This window comes from Zalophus californianus, chromosome X (genome assembly GCF_009762305.2).
Source record: "Zalophus californianus isolate mZalCal1 chromosome X, mZalCal1.pri.v2, whole genome shotgun sequence".
Lineage (NCBI taxonomy): Eukaryota > Metazoa > Chordata > Mammalia > Carnivora > Otariidae > Zalophus > Zalophus californianus.
The window spans coordinates 44261629-44278791 of NC_045612.1; the positions used below are offsets into that span (position 1 = coordinate 44261629).

General features: G+C 36.8%; 1 protein-coding gene across 2 annotated transcripts; it reads right to left on the minus strand.

Moving 5' to 3' along the window:
- Nucleotides 1-6784: 6784 nt before the first annotated feature.
- On the minus strand, nt 6785-7446 carry LOC113931423 (cytochrome c oxidase assembly protein COX20, mitochondrial-like). 2 transcript variants are annotated; one of them, XM_027609371.1, is made up of 2 exons: nt 7421-7446; nt 6785-7100 (listed from the first exon to the last, which is right to left on the minus strand). In XM_027609371.1, the coding sequence occupies exons 1-2, from the start codon at nt 7444-7446 to the stop codon at nt 6902-6904; spliced, it is 225 nt and encodes a 74-aa protein (XP_027465172.1). In that variant the 3' UTR covers nt 6785-6901. The 2 variants fall into 2 exon arrangements, with proteins under 2 accessions (XP_027465172.1, XP_027465171.1); XM_027609370.1 differs by having other exon boundaries at nt 6785-7218; nt 7404-7446.
- Nucleotides 7447-17163: the final 9717 nt, after the last annotated feature.

Genomic DNA, 17163 nt, shown 5'->3' on the forward strand with positions numbered 1-17163 from the left:
AAAAACTGATTTTCTTATAGTTGATCTTGAAGCACTACAGGAAACTAATATTTAATGTACCTTTTTAAACAATAACAACTGGGGAGAGAGAAAAGATGGTGGAGGAGTAGGGGACCCTATTCCAACTGGTCCCCAGAATTGAGCTGGATATCTACTAGACCACTCTGAGCACCCACGAAATCAGCCTGAGATGTAAGAAAATAGATCTGGATCTCTACAAACAGAATATCGCAGGTGGTTGGTTTCGAGGTACAAAGTGGGGAGCTGTGATTCCACAGGCAGATATTGGAGGATAAAAGGCAGCGAGAGGGAGCCTGGCCATGGGGATCCTACACAACTGGTGAGTGAAAGCCTCCTGCGCTGGGAACCAGGCACAGACTCGCCCTGGTAGCGGCAGGGAAAGGACTTTAGGGCAGCCCCCAGGACAGAAACCTGGACCAGTGGGGTCGAGCGTGCAAACTGGGAGTGGCTGGCAGTTTTAGAAGCACAAAAGGCAGAGATGTGCCCCAACCTGGAGGCAGGACAGGGAGCGCTGTGGAGGGGCACACAACCCAGGATGCTGCAGCTTATAGCAGCACAGACAGAAACGGAGACAGTGTGGCCTGGAGAACTCACTGAAGAACAGACTGCGACTCTCTGCTCTGAGGCAGAGGGTGGGAAATGGTCTCTTCTGCTCTGACTCTTGGGAGATACACGGAAAACCACCAGGGAAAGCTGCCAGAGAACAAAAGCCCCAAAAAACCTGTTCCCACTGAGCCCATCCCCCACCACAGGGAGGCAGGGCAACTCTGCCCAAACAGGGTTGCCTGAGTAACAGCACAGCAGGCCCCTCCCCAAGAAGACAGGCTGGGAAAACAAGAGGCCAGCAACCCTAAGGCCCCTAGAAAACAGGTGCATCTTGCTTGGGTTCTGGTCAATAATTTGGACTCTACACATTCCCTCAACCACCCATCAACAGAATGACTAGGAGGAGGAACCCCTCAAATAGAAAAGACTCAGAGATTATGACTTATGCAGCAGATTTACAAATGGATGCAAATATAACCAAGATGTCAGAGATGGAATTCAGGCTAGCAATTGTGAAGACAATAGCTAGAATGGAGAAATCAGTTAATGGCAACATAGAGTCTCTAAGGGCAGAATGGAAAGCTGAATTGGCAGAACTTAAAAATGCTATCAGTGAGATCCAATCTAATCTAGATAATCTAACAGCTAGGGTAAGTGAGGCAGAAGAATGAATCAGTGACCTGGAAGGCAATTTAATAGATAAAAAGAGAAAAGAGGAGGCCAGGGAAAAACAACGCAGAATCCATGAAAATAGAATCAGAGAAATAAGTGACACCATGAAGCGTTCCAATGTCAAAATTATTGGAATCCCGGAGGGAGTGGAGAGAGAGGACTAGAAGATGTATTTGAGCAAATCGTAGCTGAGGACTTCCCTAATCTGGGGAATGAAACAAACATTCGTGTCCTAGAGGCAGAGAGGACCCCTCCCAAGATCAAGGAAAACAGGCCAACGCCTCGGCCTGTAATAGTAAAACTCGCCAATCTTAGAACCAAGGAAACGATCTTAGGGGCAGTTAAGGGGAAGAGATTCCTTACGTACAAAGGGAGGAACATCAGAATAACGTCAGACCTATCCACAGAGACCTGGCAAGCCAGAAAGGCCTGGCAAGACATATTCAGGGTACTAAACGAGAACATGCAGCCAAGAATACTTTATCTGGCAAGGCCATCATTTAGAATGGAGGGAGAGATGCAGAGCTTCCAAGACCGGCAGAAACTGAAAGAATATGTGACAACTAAGGCGGACTGAAAGAAATATTAAGGGAGGTTCTATAAAGGGAGAAAGACCCCAAGAGTGATATACAACAGAAATTTACAGGGACAATCTATAAAAACAATGTCTTCACAGGCAACATGATGACAATTAATTCATATCTTTCAATAATCACTCTCAACATAAATGGCCTAAATGCTCCCATAAAATGGCACAGGGTTGCAGATTGGATAAAAAGACAGGACCCATCCATATGCTGTCTACAAGAGACTCGTTTTGAACCTAAAGATACATCCAGACTGAAAGTGAAGGGATGGAGATCCATCTTCCATGCCAGCGGACCTCAAAAGAAAGCTGGGGTAGCAGTTCTTATATCAGACAAATTAGATTTTAAACTAAAGTCTGTAATTAGAGACACAGAAGGACACTATATCATTCTTAAAGGGTCTATCCAACAAGAAGATCTAACAATTGTAAATATCTATGCCCCCAAATGGGAGTAGCCATCTACAGAAGCCAACTGTTAACCAAAATAAAGAGTCATATTGATAACAATGCGTTAATTGTAGGAGACCTCAATACTCCACTCTCAGCAATGGACAGATCATCTAAGCAGAAAATCAACAAGGAAACAAGAGCTTTGAATGATACACTGGACCAGATGGACCTCATATACAAAACATTCCACCCTAAAACAACAGAATACTCATTCTTCTCGAGCGCACATGGAACTTTCTCCAGAATAGACCACATACTGGGTCACAAATCAGGTCTCAACCAATACCAAAAGACTGAGATTATTCCCTGCATATTCTCAGACCACAATGCTTTAAAACTGGAACTCAATCACAAGAAAAATTTGGCAGAAATTCAAACACTTGGAAGCTAAAGACCACTCTGCTCAAGAATGTTTGGGTCATCCAGGAAATCAAAGAAGAACTTAAACAATTCATGGAAATCAATGATAACGAAAACACATTGGTCCAAAACCTATGGGATGCTGCAAAGGCGGTCCTAAGGGGGAAATACATAGCCATCCATGCCTCACTCAAAAAAATAGAAAAATCCCAAATTCACCAACTAACTCTACACCTTAAAGAACTAGAGAAAAAGCAACAAACGCCTAAGCCACACATTAGAAGAGAAATAATTAAGATTAGAGCAGAAATCAATGAATTAGAAACCAGAAACACAGTAGATCAGATCAACAAAATTAGAAGTTGGTTCTTTGAAAGAATTAATAAGACCCATAAACCACTGGCCAGACTTATCCAAAAGAAAAGAGAAAGGACCCAAATGAATAAAATTATGAGTGAGAGACCACAAGTAACAATTATAGAAACAATTATTAGAAATTATTATCAACAACTATATGCCAATAAACTGAGCAATCTGGATGAAATGGAGGCCTTCCTGGAAACCTATAAGCTGCCAAGACTGAAACAGGAAGAAATTGACGACCTGAATAGGCCAATAACCAGTAACAAGATTGAAGCAGTGATCAAAAACCTCCCAAAAAACAAGAGTCCAGAGCCTGAGGGATTCCATGGGGAACTCTACCAAACATTCAAAGAAGAAATAATACCTATTCTCCTGAAGCTGTTTCCAAAAAATAGAAACAGAAAGAAAGCTTCCAAACTCATTCTGAGGTCAGCATTACCTTAATCCCCAAACCAGGCAAAGACCCCATCAAAAAGGAGAATTTCAGACCCATATCCCTGATGAATATGGATTCCAAAATCCTCAACAAATCCTAGCTAATGGGGTCCAACAATACATTAAAAGGATCATCCACCACAACCAAGTGGGATTTATCCCTGGGATGCAAGGGTGGTTCAACATTCGCAAATCAATCAATGTGATAGAACACAATAAGAGGAGGGAGAAGAACCATATGGTCTTCTCAATTGATGCAGAAAAAGCATTTGACAAAATACAACATCCTTTCCTGATTAAAACTCTTCAGAGTATAGGGATAGAGGGAACATTCCTCAAGTTCATAAAATCCATCTATGAAAAACCCACAGCAAATATCATCCTCAATGGGGAAAACCTGAGAGCCTTTCCCTTAAGATCAGGAACATATCAAGGATGCCCACTCTTGCCACTATTGTTCAACATAGTACTAGAAGTCCTAGCAACAGCAATCAGACAACAAAAAGAAATAAAAGTATTCAAATTGGCAAAGAAGTCAAATTCTCTCTCTTCGCAGATGACATGATACTTTATGTGGAAAACACAAAAGACTCCACCCCCAAATCACTAGAACTCATACAGCAATTCAGTAATGTGGCAGGATAACAAATCAATGCACAGAAATCAGTTGCTTTCTTAAACACTAACAATGCAACTGTAAAAAGAGAAATTAGAGAAACGATTCCATTTACAATAGCACCAAAAACCATAAGATACCTCAGACTAAACCTAACCAAAGAGGTAAAGGATCTATACTCTAGGAACTACAGAACATTCATGAAAGAAATTGAAGAAGACACAAAAAGATGGAAAAATATTCCATGCTCATGGATCAGAAGAATAAACATTGTTAAAATGTCTATGCTACCCAGAGCAATCTATACCTTCAATGCCATCCCAGTCAAATTTCCAATGACATTTTTCAAAGTGCTGAAACAAACAATCCTAAAATTTGTTTGGAATCAGAAAAGACCTCTAATCACCAAGGAAATGTTGAAAAAGAAAAACAAAGCTGGGGGCATCACGTTGCCCGATTTCAAGCTATATTACAAAGCTGTGATCACCAAGACAGCATGGTACTGGCACAAAAACAGACATATAGACCAATGGAACAGAACAGAGAACCCAGATATGGACCCTCAACTCTATGGTCAAATAATCTTCGACAAAGCAGGAAAAAACATGCAATGGAAAAAAGACAGTCTCTTCAATAAATGGTGCTGGGAAAATTGGACAGCCACATGCAGAAGAATGAAACTCGACCATTCTCTAACACCATTCACAAAGATAAACTCCAAATGGATGGAAGACTTCAGTGTGAGACAGGAATCCATCAAAATCCTAGAGGAGAACATAGGCAGTAACCTCTTACACATTCGCCACAGCAACTTCTTTCAAGATACATCTCCAAAAGCTAGTGAAACAAAAGCAAAAATGAACTTTTGGGACTTCATCAAGATAAAAAGCTCCTGCACAGCAAAGGAAACAAAACAAAGAGACAACCCACAGAATGGGAGAAGATATTTGCAAATGACACTACAGATAAAAGGCTGGTATCCAAGATCTATAAAGAACTTCTTAAACTCAACACCCAAAAAACAAATAATCAAGTCAAAAAATGGGCAGAAGATATGAAAAGACACTTCTCTGAAGAAGACACACAAATGGCTAACAGACACATGAAGAAATGTTCATCATCATTAGCCATCAGGGAAATTCAAATCAAAACCACATCGAGATACCACCTTACACCAGTTAGAATGGCAAAAATTGACAAGGCAAGAAACAAGTGTTGGAGAGGTTGTGGAGAAAGGGGAACCCTCTTACACTATTGGTGGGAATGCAAGTTGGTACAGCCACTTTGGAAAACAGTGTGGAGGTGCCTCAAAAAATTAAAAATAGAGCTACCCTATGACCCAGCAATTGCACTCCTGGGTATTTACCCCAAAGACACAGATGTAGTGAAAAGAAGGGCCATATGCACCCCAATATTCATAGCAGCAATGTCCACAATAGCCAAACTGTGGAAAGAACTGAGATGCCCTTCAACAGATAAATGGATCAAGAAGATTCCATATATACAATGGAATATTACTCAGCCATCAGAAAGGATGAATACCCAACTTTTACATTAACATGGATGGGACTGGAGGAGATTATGCTAAGTGAAATAAGTCAACCAGAGAAAGTCAATTATCATATGGTTTCACTTATTTGTGGAACATAAGGAATAGCATGGAGACATTAGAAGGAAGGGAAAAATAAAGGGGGGGGGAATCGGAGGAAGAGATGAACCATGAGACACTATGGACTCTGAGAAACAAACTGAGAGTTCTAGAGGGAAGGGGCGTGGGGGGATGAGTTAGCCCTGTGATGGGTATTAAGGAGGGCACGTACTGCATGGAGCACTGGGTGTTATATGAAAACAATAGATCATGGAACACTACATCAAAAACTAATCATGTATTGTATGGTGACTAACATAACATAATAAAATTAAAAAAATAACAACTTACTGAGCTATAATTCACATAACACAGAATTCAACCTCTGAAAGGGTATAATTCAGTTGTATTTAGTATATTCCCTGAGTTGTGCAACTACTACTACTATCTCATTTCAGAATATTTTCATCACTCTGAAAAATTCCATACCCATTGGCAGTCACTCCTGGTCTCCCCTCTTTGCAGCCCCTGGTAATCATTAATCTACTTTCTGTCTCTATATACTTATCTATTCTGGACATTTCATATAAATGGAATCATTTTGTGTCTGTCCTCTTTCATTTAGCATAATTTTTCAAGGGACATCCATATTGTAGCATGTTTGGTGCTTCGTTACTTTTTACAACTGAATAATATTCCATTGTATGGATATAATACATTTTGTTTACCCATTTGCCAATTAATGGGCAACTGGGTTGTTTCTACATTTTGGCTATTGTTAATAATGATGGTATGGTATTTATATATGAGTTTATGTGTGGATATATTTTTTTTATTTCAGTATAGTTTACACACAATGTTATATTAATTTCAGGTGTACAACATAGTGATTCAATATCTTTATATATTGTGTTATCCTCACCACAAGTGTAGCTACCATCACCATACAATGCTATTACAATATCATTGACTATATTCCCTATGCTATACTTTTTATTTCTGTGACTTATTCATTCCATATGTGGAAGCCTGTATCTCCCACTCCCCTTCACCCATTTTGCCCATCTATTATCCCCTTCCCTCTGGTAACCATCAATATGTTCTCTGTATTTATAGATCTGATTTTACTTTTTTTTTTACAACCAACACATCTTTTATTTACTTGATTGAAAGTCTAATGGTACATATGAGGTTTAATCGAGTTGCCCTCCATTTTATTCACACTGACTCCACGGAGTTGTATTCTCAAGCATGATTCCGCTCAACGGCTGCTCTTGCTGGGGCTTTGTTTTCTTTCAGGGTCAAGGTGGGTACTTTCAAACAAAATCTTATTTTTAATTCCATCTCTGGCAATTCTTTCCTGGATTCTTAGCTTCGCATAATTATACCTACAATGGAACCAGCATCCTAAAGTCACCAGGATAAATCCTCCTACTCCAACATCACATGATCTTCTAATCCTACTAGTTAACAAAAAATGTCCAAGGCCAGCCGCAACAGATCCTAATGAACCATACAATATTGAATCCCGTGCACAGGGAATGTTTTCAACATCTAAAATTCCTAGGAGCTTAAAGGGCTGTGATAAGAAATTGCACTTGATTTGATTCTTTGTTGATACGACATGGCAGCTACACCTAGGCGGGGAGGGTAGGTGTGACGGGAAAAGCTGGAAATCCAGAGTTGGGTTTTTGTCTCTGCTCTGCCACTAACTGGGATCACTTGTAGGATATATGTATTTTTTTAATCTCCGTGGCCCTCCATCTTCCCCTTGGCGGGCTCGCCGGGCTCTGGTGCGGAGGCCATGGGATCTGGTGGGTGCCTGCGGCCCCACCTCACCCCGCCGGTCTGATTTTACTTTTTGATTGTTTATTCATTGGTTTTTTTGGTTCCACATATGAGTGTGGTTTTTTTGGTTCCACATATGAGTGAAATCATACAGTATTTGTCTTTTTCAGTCTGACTTATTTCATAATACCCCGTAGGTCCATCCATGTTGTTGCAAATGGCAAAATCTATCCTTTTTATGACTGTGTAATATTCTGTTGTGTGTATGTATGTATATGGTAGATGGGTGTGTGTATGATACATATATCTTTATTCATTTATTGATGGACACTTAGGCTGCTTTTTAAAAATTTTTTTATTTAAATTCAATTTAGTTAACATATAGTGTATTATTAGTTTCAGGGGCAGAATTTAGTGATTCATCAGTTGTATATAACACCCAGTGCTCATTACATCAAGTGCCCTCCTTAATGCTCACCACACAATTATCCCTTCCCCCCACCCACCTCCGCTCCAGTAACCCTCAGTTTGTTTCCTAGAGTTAAGAGTCTCTTATGACTTGCCTCCCTCTCTGTTTTTATCTTATTTTATTTTTCCTTCCCTTCCTCTATGTTCATCTGTTTTGTTTCTTAAATTCCACATATGAGTGAAATCATACAGTATTTGTTTTTCTCTGACTGACTTATTTCACCTAGCATAATGCCCTCTAGTTCCATCCATGTCATGGCAAATGACATTTCATTCTGTTTGATGGTCAAGTACTATTCCATTATGTATATATACCACATCTTCTTTATCCACTCATCTCTCAATGGACATCTGGGTTCTTTCCATATTTTGGCTATTGTGGACATTGCTGCTATAAACATGGAGTTGCTCTCATATCTTGGCTATTATAACTAATGTTGCAATAAACATAGGAGTGCATATATCTTTTTGAATTACTGTTTTTGTTTTCTGTGGGAAAATACTCATGTAGTGGGATTATTGGATCATATGGTATTTCTATTTTTAACTTTTTTGAGGAAATCTCCATACTGTTCTCCACAGTGGCTGTACCAATGTACATTCCCACCAACAGTACATGAGGGTTCCTTTTGCTCTGCATCCTCACCAACACTTATTATTTCTTGTCTGTTTTATTCTAGCCATTCTGACAGATGTAAAGTAATATCTCATTGCGGGGTTGATTTGCATTTCCCTGGTAGTTAGTGATCCTGGGTATCTTTTTATGTATCTGTTGGCCATCTGTATGTCTTCTTTAGAAAAATGTCTATTCAGGTCCTCTGCCCATTTTTAGTTGGATTATTTGTTTTTCTTGGTGTTGAGTTGTAAAAGTTCTTTACATATTTTGAATATTAACCTCTTATCAGATATATCATTTGCAAGTATCTTCTCCCATTCAGTAAGTTGTCTTTTGTTTTGTTGATGGTTTCCTTCACTGTTGTGTGGACATGTTTTCATTTCTCTTGACTATATAACTAGGAATGGCATTGCTGGGTTACATTCTGAGGAGCACCCAAAACGTTTTCCAAAGTAGCTGCACCATTTGTAATCCCAAGAACAGTGTTTGAAGGTTTTAATTTCTTCACATCACTGCTAACACATGTTGTTGTCTTTTTCATCTTAGCCATCCTGTGATGACTGAAGCAGTATCTCATTGTGATTTTGATTTGCATTTCTCTGATGACAAATGAGGTTGAACATCTTTTTATATGCCTATAATCCATTTGTGTATCTTCCTTAAAGAAGTGTCTATTTAGATCCTTCGTTTTTTTAAAATTAGATCATTTGTCTTTTTATTGTTCATTTGTAAGCATTCTTTATACACAAATTTTTTATGAAATATATGATCTGCAAAAATTTTCTTCCATTCTTCAAGTTGTCTTTTCATTTTCTTCATGGTATACTCTGAAGCACAAAAGTTTCAAATTTTGATGAAGTCCTATTTAACTACTTTTTCTTTTGTTGCTTGTGCTTTAGTGTCATATCTAAGAAACCACTGTCTATTCTTAAGTTAATAAAGATTGACTTCTGGGTTTTCTTCTAATAGTTTTAAAGTTTTAGGTCTTATAATGAGGTCTATGATTCATTTTTAAGCTAATTTTTTGGTATATATTTTGTGTGAGGAAGAGTGTCCTCAACCAGTGGCTGCAAGCCAACTTGCTTTATTTCTCAGTTTCAGGATTTTTTTGCTTGTAGCCAGCTATTCCATTCATGCCTTACAGATTCTTACAACACACAATGAGCTGCTTCTCACTACTAGCACTAAATCCCGCTCCCACCAGTTATTTTGTCAAAATATTGTTCAACTAGAGTCTAGTGACCTTAGTTTGTTTTGTCTTTTTTTAGAGGAAAAAAGAAAAGCCTCTGAAGTCAACTGTTGGCTGTAGTACCACTTTCCTACTTATAAGATAAATGGCAGTTACATGGCTTATTGCTGCCATCTTCTGTCAGGCATAGTTCAAACAGCAATTTGGTAGCCCCACAAGTTAGTTGACAGGGTTAATCAACTTAAATACTTCACTGGTTGGGTAGCCAGTAAGAGTGTATGGAAGATACTGGTTAGGAACAATGAAAACTGCTAGCACGAACCCATAAAATATAGGCCGCAACTCCTCCCCTCCAGAAAAATAGACAAATGAAATTTGTCTATTCTGTGTTGATTAAGCACTTACTCCATCCAGGGCAATATACTCATTGATGAGGATACAAAGATGCAGAAGACTTGGTCCCTGCTCCCAAGGAAGACGAGTTCTTCAGATTCCAAAATAAGTCAGGCAGCCTATGAAGGCTGGGACATCACAAATGTCATTTGAACTTCATTAGAGAAAATTGCTTTGAATTTTGACTCCTTTATTTGTCAAAATATTCCTTGGGACTGAGCAGGAGAAAGAGAGATTGCAAACTATAATCCTAGAGACCTGTTTTGTTTGGTCAGCATAGCACTTACATTTTCAACTGTCAGTTAAAAATTTGGAGAGATCACATTTAAATATCTAGATTTCTAGATTCTCTTGAAAAAAAAAAAAACATCCAAAGATCTGGCCTTACTAGACCAGTGTTCCCTCATTTATTTCTGCTCTAATCTTTATTATTTCCCTTTTTCTGCTGGCTTTAGGTTTCATTTATTGTTCTTTCTCTGGCTTTATTAGGTGTAAGGTTAGGTTGCTTATTTGAGATTTTTCTTGCTTCTTGAGGTAAGCCCGTATTGCTATATACTTCCCTCTTATGACCACTTTTGCTGTACCACAAAGGTTTTGGATCATTATGTTTTCATTTTCATTTGTTTCCATATATTTGTTTATTTCTTCTTTAATATCCTGGTTGACCCATTCATTGTTTAGTAGGATGTTTTTTAACGTCCATGTATTTGTGGCCTTTCCAAACTTGTTTACAGTTGACTTCAAGTTTCATAGCATTGTGGTCAGAAATGCTACATGGTATGATTTCAATCTTTTTATACTGGTTGAGGCCTGATTTGTGACCTAGTATGTGATCTATTCTGAAGAATGTCCCATGTGCACTTGAAAAGAATGTGTATTCTGCTGCTTTAGGATGAAATGTTCTGAATACATGTTAACTCCATCTGGTCCAGTGTGTCATTCAAAGCCATTGTTTCCTGTTGATTTTCTGCTTAGATGATCTGTCCATTGCTGTGAAAGAGTGTTAAAGTTCCATACTATTATTGTATTATTATTCTTTATGTTTGAGTTCCTTTATGATTGTTATTGTTTTATATAATTGGGTGTTCCCAAGTTGGGACATAAACATTTATAATTGTTAGAGCTTCCTGTTTGATAGTCCCCTTTATTATGATATAATGCCCTTTTTCATCTCTTCTTATAGTCTTTGGTTTAAAATTTAGTTTGTCTGATATAAGTATATCTACTCCAGCTTACTTTTGACATCCATTTCCATGATAAATGTTTCTCCTATATTTTGTAAATTTAACTACAATATGTCTTTGGTGTTGGCCTGCTTTTATTGATTTCGATGGGAGTTCTCTGTGCCTCCTGGATTTGGATATTTGTTTCCTTCCCCAGATTAGCAAAGTTTTCAGCTATAATTTCCTCAAATAAAGCTTCTACCACTTTTTCTCTCTTCTTCTTCTTCTGGTACTCCTATGATACAAATGTTATTACATTTGATGGAGTCACTGAGTTCCCTAAGTCTACCTTCATGATCCAATACTTTTCTTTCCCTCTTCTTTTCACCTACGTTATTTTCCATAATTCTATCTTCTATATCATTTATTTGTTCCTCTTCTTCTTCCGTTCTTGTGGTCATTACAGGGACAACTGGGTGGCGGAGTCAGTTAAGCATCTTCCTTTGGCCCAGGGTCCTTGGATAGAGCCCCATATCAGGCTTTCTGCAGGAAGCCTGCTTCTCCCTCTCCCTCTGCCTGCTCTCCTTGCTGTGCTCTCTCTCTCTCTGTCAAATGAATAAATAAAATCTTAAAAAAAAGAATACAAATTAATTGGTCATAAAGATGCTCACCAAACTCAGTAGAAAAATGGATGGACATAGTGAGATCCTCTACAGAAATAGAAAATATAAGAAAATTCCAAACAAAAGTTACAGAGCTAAAAAATGTAATAACTGAACTGAAAAAAATACACTAGAAGAGTTCGACAGCTGACTGGATGAAGCTGAAGACTGGATCAGCAAACTAGAAGACAAAGCAATAGAACTCACCCAGACACAGCAGCAAAAAGAAAAAAGAATTTTAAAAAGATGAAGACAACTTAAGGGACCTTTGGAACAACATCAAGCAGAATAACATTTGCGTTATAGGGGTCCCAGAAGGAGAATAGAGAAAGAAAAGGCTAGAAAACTTATTTGAAGAAATAGCTGCTGAAAATTTCCCTAATCTGGGGAAGGAAACAAACATACAGGTCCAGGAAACAGAGTTCCAAATGAGATTAAACCAAAGAGATCCATACCAAGACACATTATAATTTAAATGGTAAAAGTTAAAGATGAGGAGATAATCTTTAAAGCAGCATGAGAAAAACAAATTTATCATGTACAAGGGAAACCCCATAAGGCTATCAGCAGATTTTTCAGCAGAAACTTTGCAAGCCAGAATTGAGCAATGAAAGGAAAAAAAACTTCCAATCAAGAATTCTCTACTTGTCAAGTTATAATTCAGAATTGAAGGAGAGTTTAAAAGTTTTCCAGATAAGCAAAACCCACTAACCTAGCATTACAAGAAATGTTAATAGGATTTCTCTAAACTGAAAAGAAATGGCAATAATTATTAACAAGAAAGCATACAAAAGTAAAAATCTTACTGGAAAAAGTATATAGTGAAAGTAATGGATCACTTATAAAGCAAGTATGAAAGTTAAAAGACAAAAAGCAAACTTAACTAAACTACAGTGATTTGTTAATAGATGCATAAAACAAACAAAAGAATATATATATATATATATATATATATATATATATATATGAAGTGACATCAAAAATATAAAATGTGGAGGGGGAGAAAAATGTAAAGTTTGGTATGTGTTCAAAATTAAGTTGTTATCAACTCAAAGCAGATCACTATATAGAAACCACAAGGAAAAGAGGAAGAGAAGAAAGGAAAAGAGAGGAACTACAAAAACAGTGAGAAAACAATTAACAAAAGAGCAATAAGTATGCACCTATCAATAATTACTTCAATATAAATGGAATAAACACTTCAATCAAAATACAGAGTGGCTGAATAGATTAAAAAAAAAAAAATAAGACCCAGGGTAGCTGGGTGGCTCAGTTGCTTAAGCAGATATCTGCCTTTGGCTCAAGTCATGATCCCAGGGTCCTGGGATCGAGTCCCGCATCAGGCTCTCTGCTTAGCAGGGAGCCTGCTTCTCCTTCTCCCTCTGTCTGCCATTCTGCCTACTTGTGATCTCTCGCTCTCTGTCAAATAAATAAATAAAAATCTTTAAAATAAAAATTAATAAATTTAAAAATAAGACACATTTATATATCGTCAACAAGAGACTTACTTCAGAAGTAAGGACACACACACAGACTGAAAGTGAAGGGATGGAGAAAGATATTCCATGTTAATGAAAATGAAAAGAAAAATGGTGTAGCTATCTTCATAGCAGAAAATATAGACTTTGAAACAAAGATGTAATGATAGACAAAGAGGGGCATTGCATAACAATAAAGGGATCAATTCAACAAGAAGACATACATAACATTTATAAATATATATGCAGCCAACATAAAAACATTAAGATATATAAAGCAAATATTAATGTACCTAAAGAGAGAAATTGACAACATTACAATAATAGTAAGGGACCTTAACACCCCACTTATATCAGTGGATAGATCATCCAAACAGAAAATTAGTGAGGAAACATCAACCTTAAATGACACACTAGGCCAGATGGACTTAACAGATACATACAGAACAATCCATCCAAAAGGAACAGAAAATACATTCCTCTCAAGTGCACATGGAACAGCATAGATCAATTTTAGGCCACAAAATAAGTCTCAATAAATTCAAGAAAATTGAAATCATATCAAGCATCTTCTCCAACCACAATGATACAAAAATAGAAATCAATTGCAAAAAGAAAATTGGAAAAACACAAAAATGTAGAGATTAAGCAACATGCTACTGAAAAAAACAAAGGGTCATCAAAGAAGAAAGCAAAAAAAAAAAAAATACCTAGAGACAAATGAAAGCAGATATACAGCATACCAAAATCTTTGGAATGCAGCAAAAACAATTCTAAAAGGGAAGATCATAGCAATGCAAGCCTACCTCAAAAACAAGAAAAATTTCAAATACACAATCCAACTATACAAAAAGGAGCTAGAAAAAGAACAAATGAGGCCCAAGGTCAGTAGAAGGAAGGAAATAATAAAGATTCACACAGAAATAAATGAAATAGAGACAAAAAAATAAAAGACAAGATCAGAGAAACTAAGGGCTGGTTCTTTGAAAAGATACAAAAAAAAAAAAAAAAAAAAAGACAGACCTTTAGCTAGAGTAATCAAGAAAAAAAAATGACCGGGCTCTAATAAACAGTATAAGAAATGAAAGAAGTTACAACTGACACCACAGAAATATAAAGGATCATAAAACACTAGTAGAATAATTATATGCCAACAAATTGGACAACCTGGAAGAAATGGATAAATCTTAGAAATACACAATTTTCCAAGACTGAATCATGAAGAAATAGAAAGTGTGAATAGACTGATTATTAGTAAGGAGATTGAATCAGTAATCAAAAACCTCCCAACAAACAAAAGTCCAGGACTAGATGGTTTCACTGGTGAATTCTACCAAACATTCAAACAATGTTTAATACCTACCCTTCTCAAAATTTCCAAAAAATTGAAGTGGAGGAAAAATTTCGAAACTCATTTTATGAGGCCAGCATTATTCTAATACCAAAACCAGACAAGGACACCACCACCAAAAAAACAAAAGAAGAAGAAGAAAAAGAAAGAAAATTATAGGCCAATATTCCTGATGAACACAAATGTAAAAATCCTCAACAAAACATTAGCAAACTAAATTCAACAATACATTAAAAGGATCACACACCATGCATGATCAAGTGGGATTTATTTCAGAGATGCTAAGATGGTTCAAAATCTGCAAATCAATCAACATGATTTTCCACATTAACAAAATAAAGGATAAAAATCATTATTATCTCAATTGATGCAGAAAAAGTATTTGACAAAATTCAACATTCATATATGATAAAAACTCTCAACAAAGTGGATTTAGAGGGAACACACCTGAACATAATAAAGGCCATATATAACAAACCCACAGCTAACATTATCCTCAATGGTGAAAAACTGAAAAGTTTTCTTCTATGGTCAGGAACAAGAAAAGGAGGCCCACTTTCACCACTTTTATTTAACACAGTATTGTTCTAGCCACAGTAATGAGGCTATAAAAGGAAATAAAAGGCATCCAGTTTAGAAAGGAAAAAGTAAAGCTGTCACTATTTGCATATGACACAATACTATATATAGAAAACCCAAAAGACTCTACCAAAAACTGCTAGAGTTAATAAATGAATTCAGTTAAAGTAGCATGGGACAAAATAAACATACAGAAATCTGTGGCCTTTCTATGTATTAATAACAAACTATCAGAAAAAGAAATAAAGAAAACAATCCCATTTACAATTGCATCAAAAAGAATAAAATACCTAGGAATAAATTTAACCAAAGAAGTAAGAAATCTGTAAAATTATGTAAAAATTTTTGAAAACTGTGACACTGATGAAAGAAATTGAAGAACACACAAATAAATTGTAAAGATATTCTGTGCTCATGAATTGGAAAATAATATTGCTAACATGTCCATACAACACAAAGCAATCTACAGATTCAATAAAATACCTATCAAAATTCAAATGGTATTTTTCATAGAACTAGAACAAACAATTCTAAAATGTGTGGAAAAATAAAAGATCCTGAACTAGAATGTATTGTGCTAAGCTAAATAAGTCAGAGAAAGACAAATATCATATGATTTCACTCATATGTGGAATTTAAGAAACAAAACAGGTGAACATAGGGGAAGGGAAGGAAAAATAAAATAAGATAAAAACAGAGAGGGAGACAAACCGTAAGAGACTCTTAACTATAGAGAACAAACTGAAGGTTGCTGGAGGGGAGGTGGGTGGGTGGGATGGGCTAAACGGGTGATGGGCGTAAAGGAGGGCACTTGGGATGAGCTCTGGGGGTTATATGTAGTGATGAATCACTAAATTCTACTCCTGAAACCAATACTCACTATATGTTAACTAACCTGAATTAAAAAAAAAAAAGATCCTGAATAGCCAAAGCAATCTTGAGAAAGAACAAAGCTAGAGGTATCATCCTGCCTGATTTCAAACTAAACTACAAAGCTATAGTAATCAAAACAGTATAGTATTGGCATAAAAATAGACACACTGATTAATGGAAAAGAATAAACAGCTTAGAAATAAGCGCACACATATATGAACTGTTCATTCATGACAAAGGAGCCATGAACATAAAATGGAAAAAGGACAGTCTCTTCAATAAATGGTGCTAGGAAGGGCATCTGGGCGGCTCAGTCACTTAAGCGGCTGCCTTCGGCTCAGGTCATGATTCCAAGGTCCTAGAATCAAGCCCTGTGTCGGGGGGGGGGGGGGTCCCTGCTCAGCAGGGAGCCTGCTTCTCCCTCTCCCTCTGCCTGCCGCTCCCTCTGCTTGTGCACTCTCTCTTCCTGTCAAATAAATAAACAAAATCTTTTTAAAAAACAAATAAATAAATGGTTAGGAAAACTGGACAACCACATGCAAAAGAATGAAACTAGATCATCTTAAATTATACACAAAAGTTAACTCAAAATGGGTTTAAACCATCTATGAGTTGAAAAAAGGGATAAACTGACCTCTTATAGACTTAGAACACAATGCTTTCTTTAAGAAAAGTTGAGAAAGCTTACTCTGGATGTTTTACATTAGCCAACACAATTTTCAAAATGTTAATTTTCATATAAACCATCATATTATGACTTACACATTCATCTGAACAATGTTTTGCGTCATTTGCAACAATTATAAGACAACAGATCTGTAATGTTCTCAAAACAAAGAAAGTAAAATATTGAATCTTTCAGCCTTGGAAAATTCTTATCTTTCAAAGAGAAATTGTTAGTCCTTTAGTGAACAATGACTTCATGCACAGAGATGTTGAGCATAGTATTTGCTTTGATTTTTT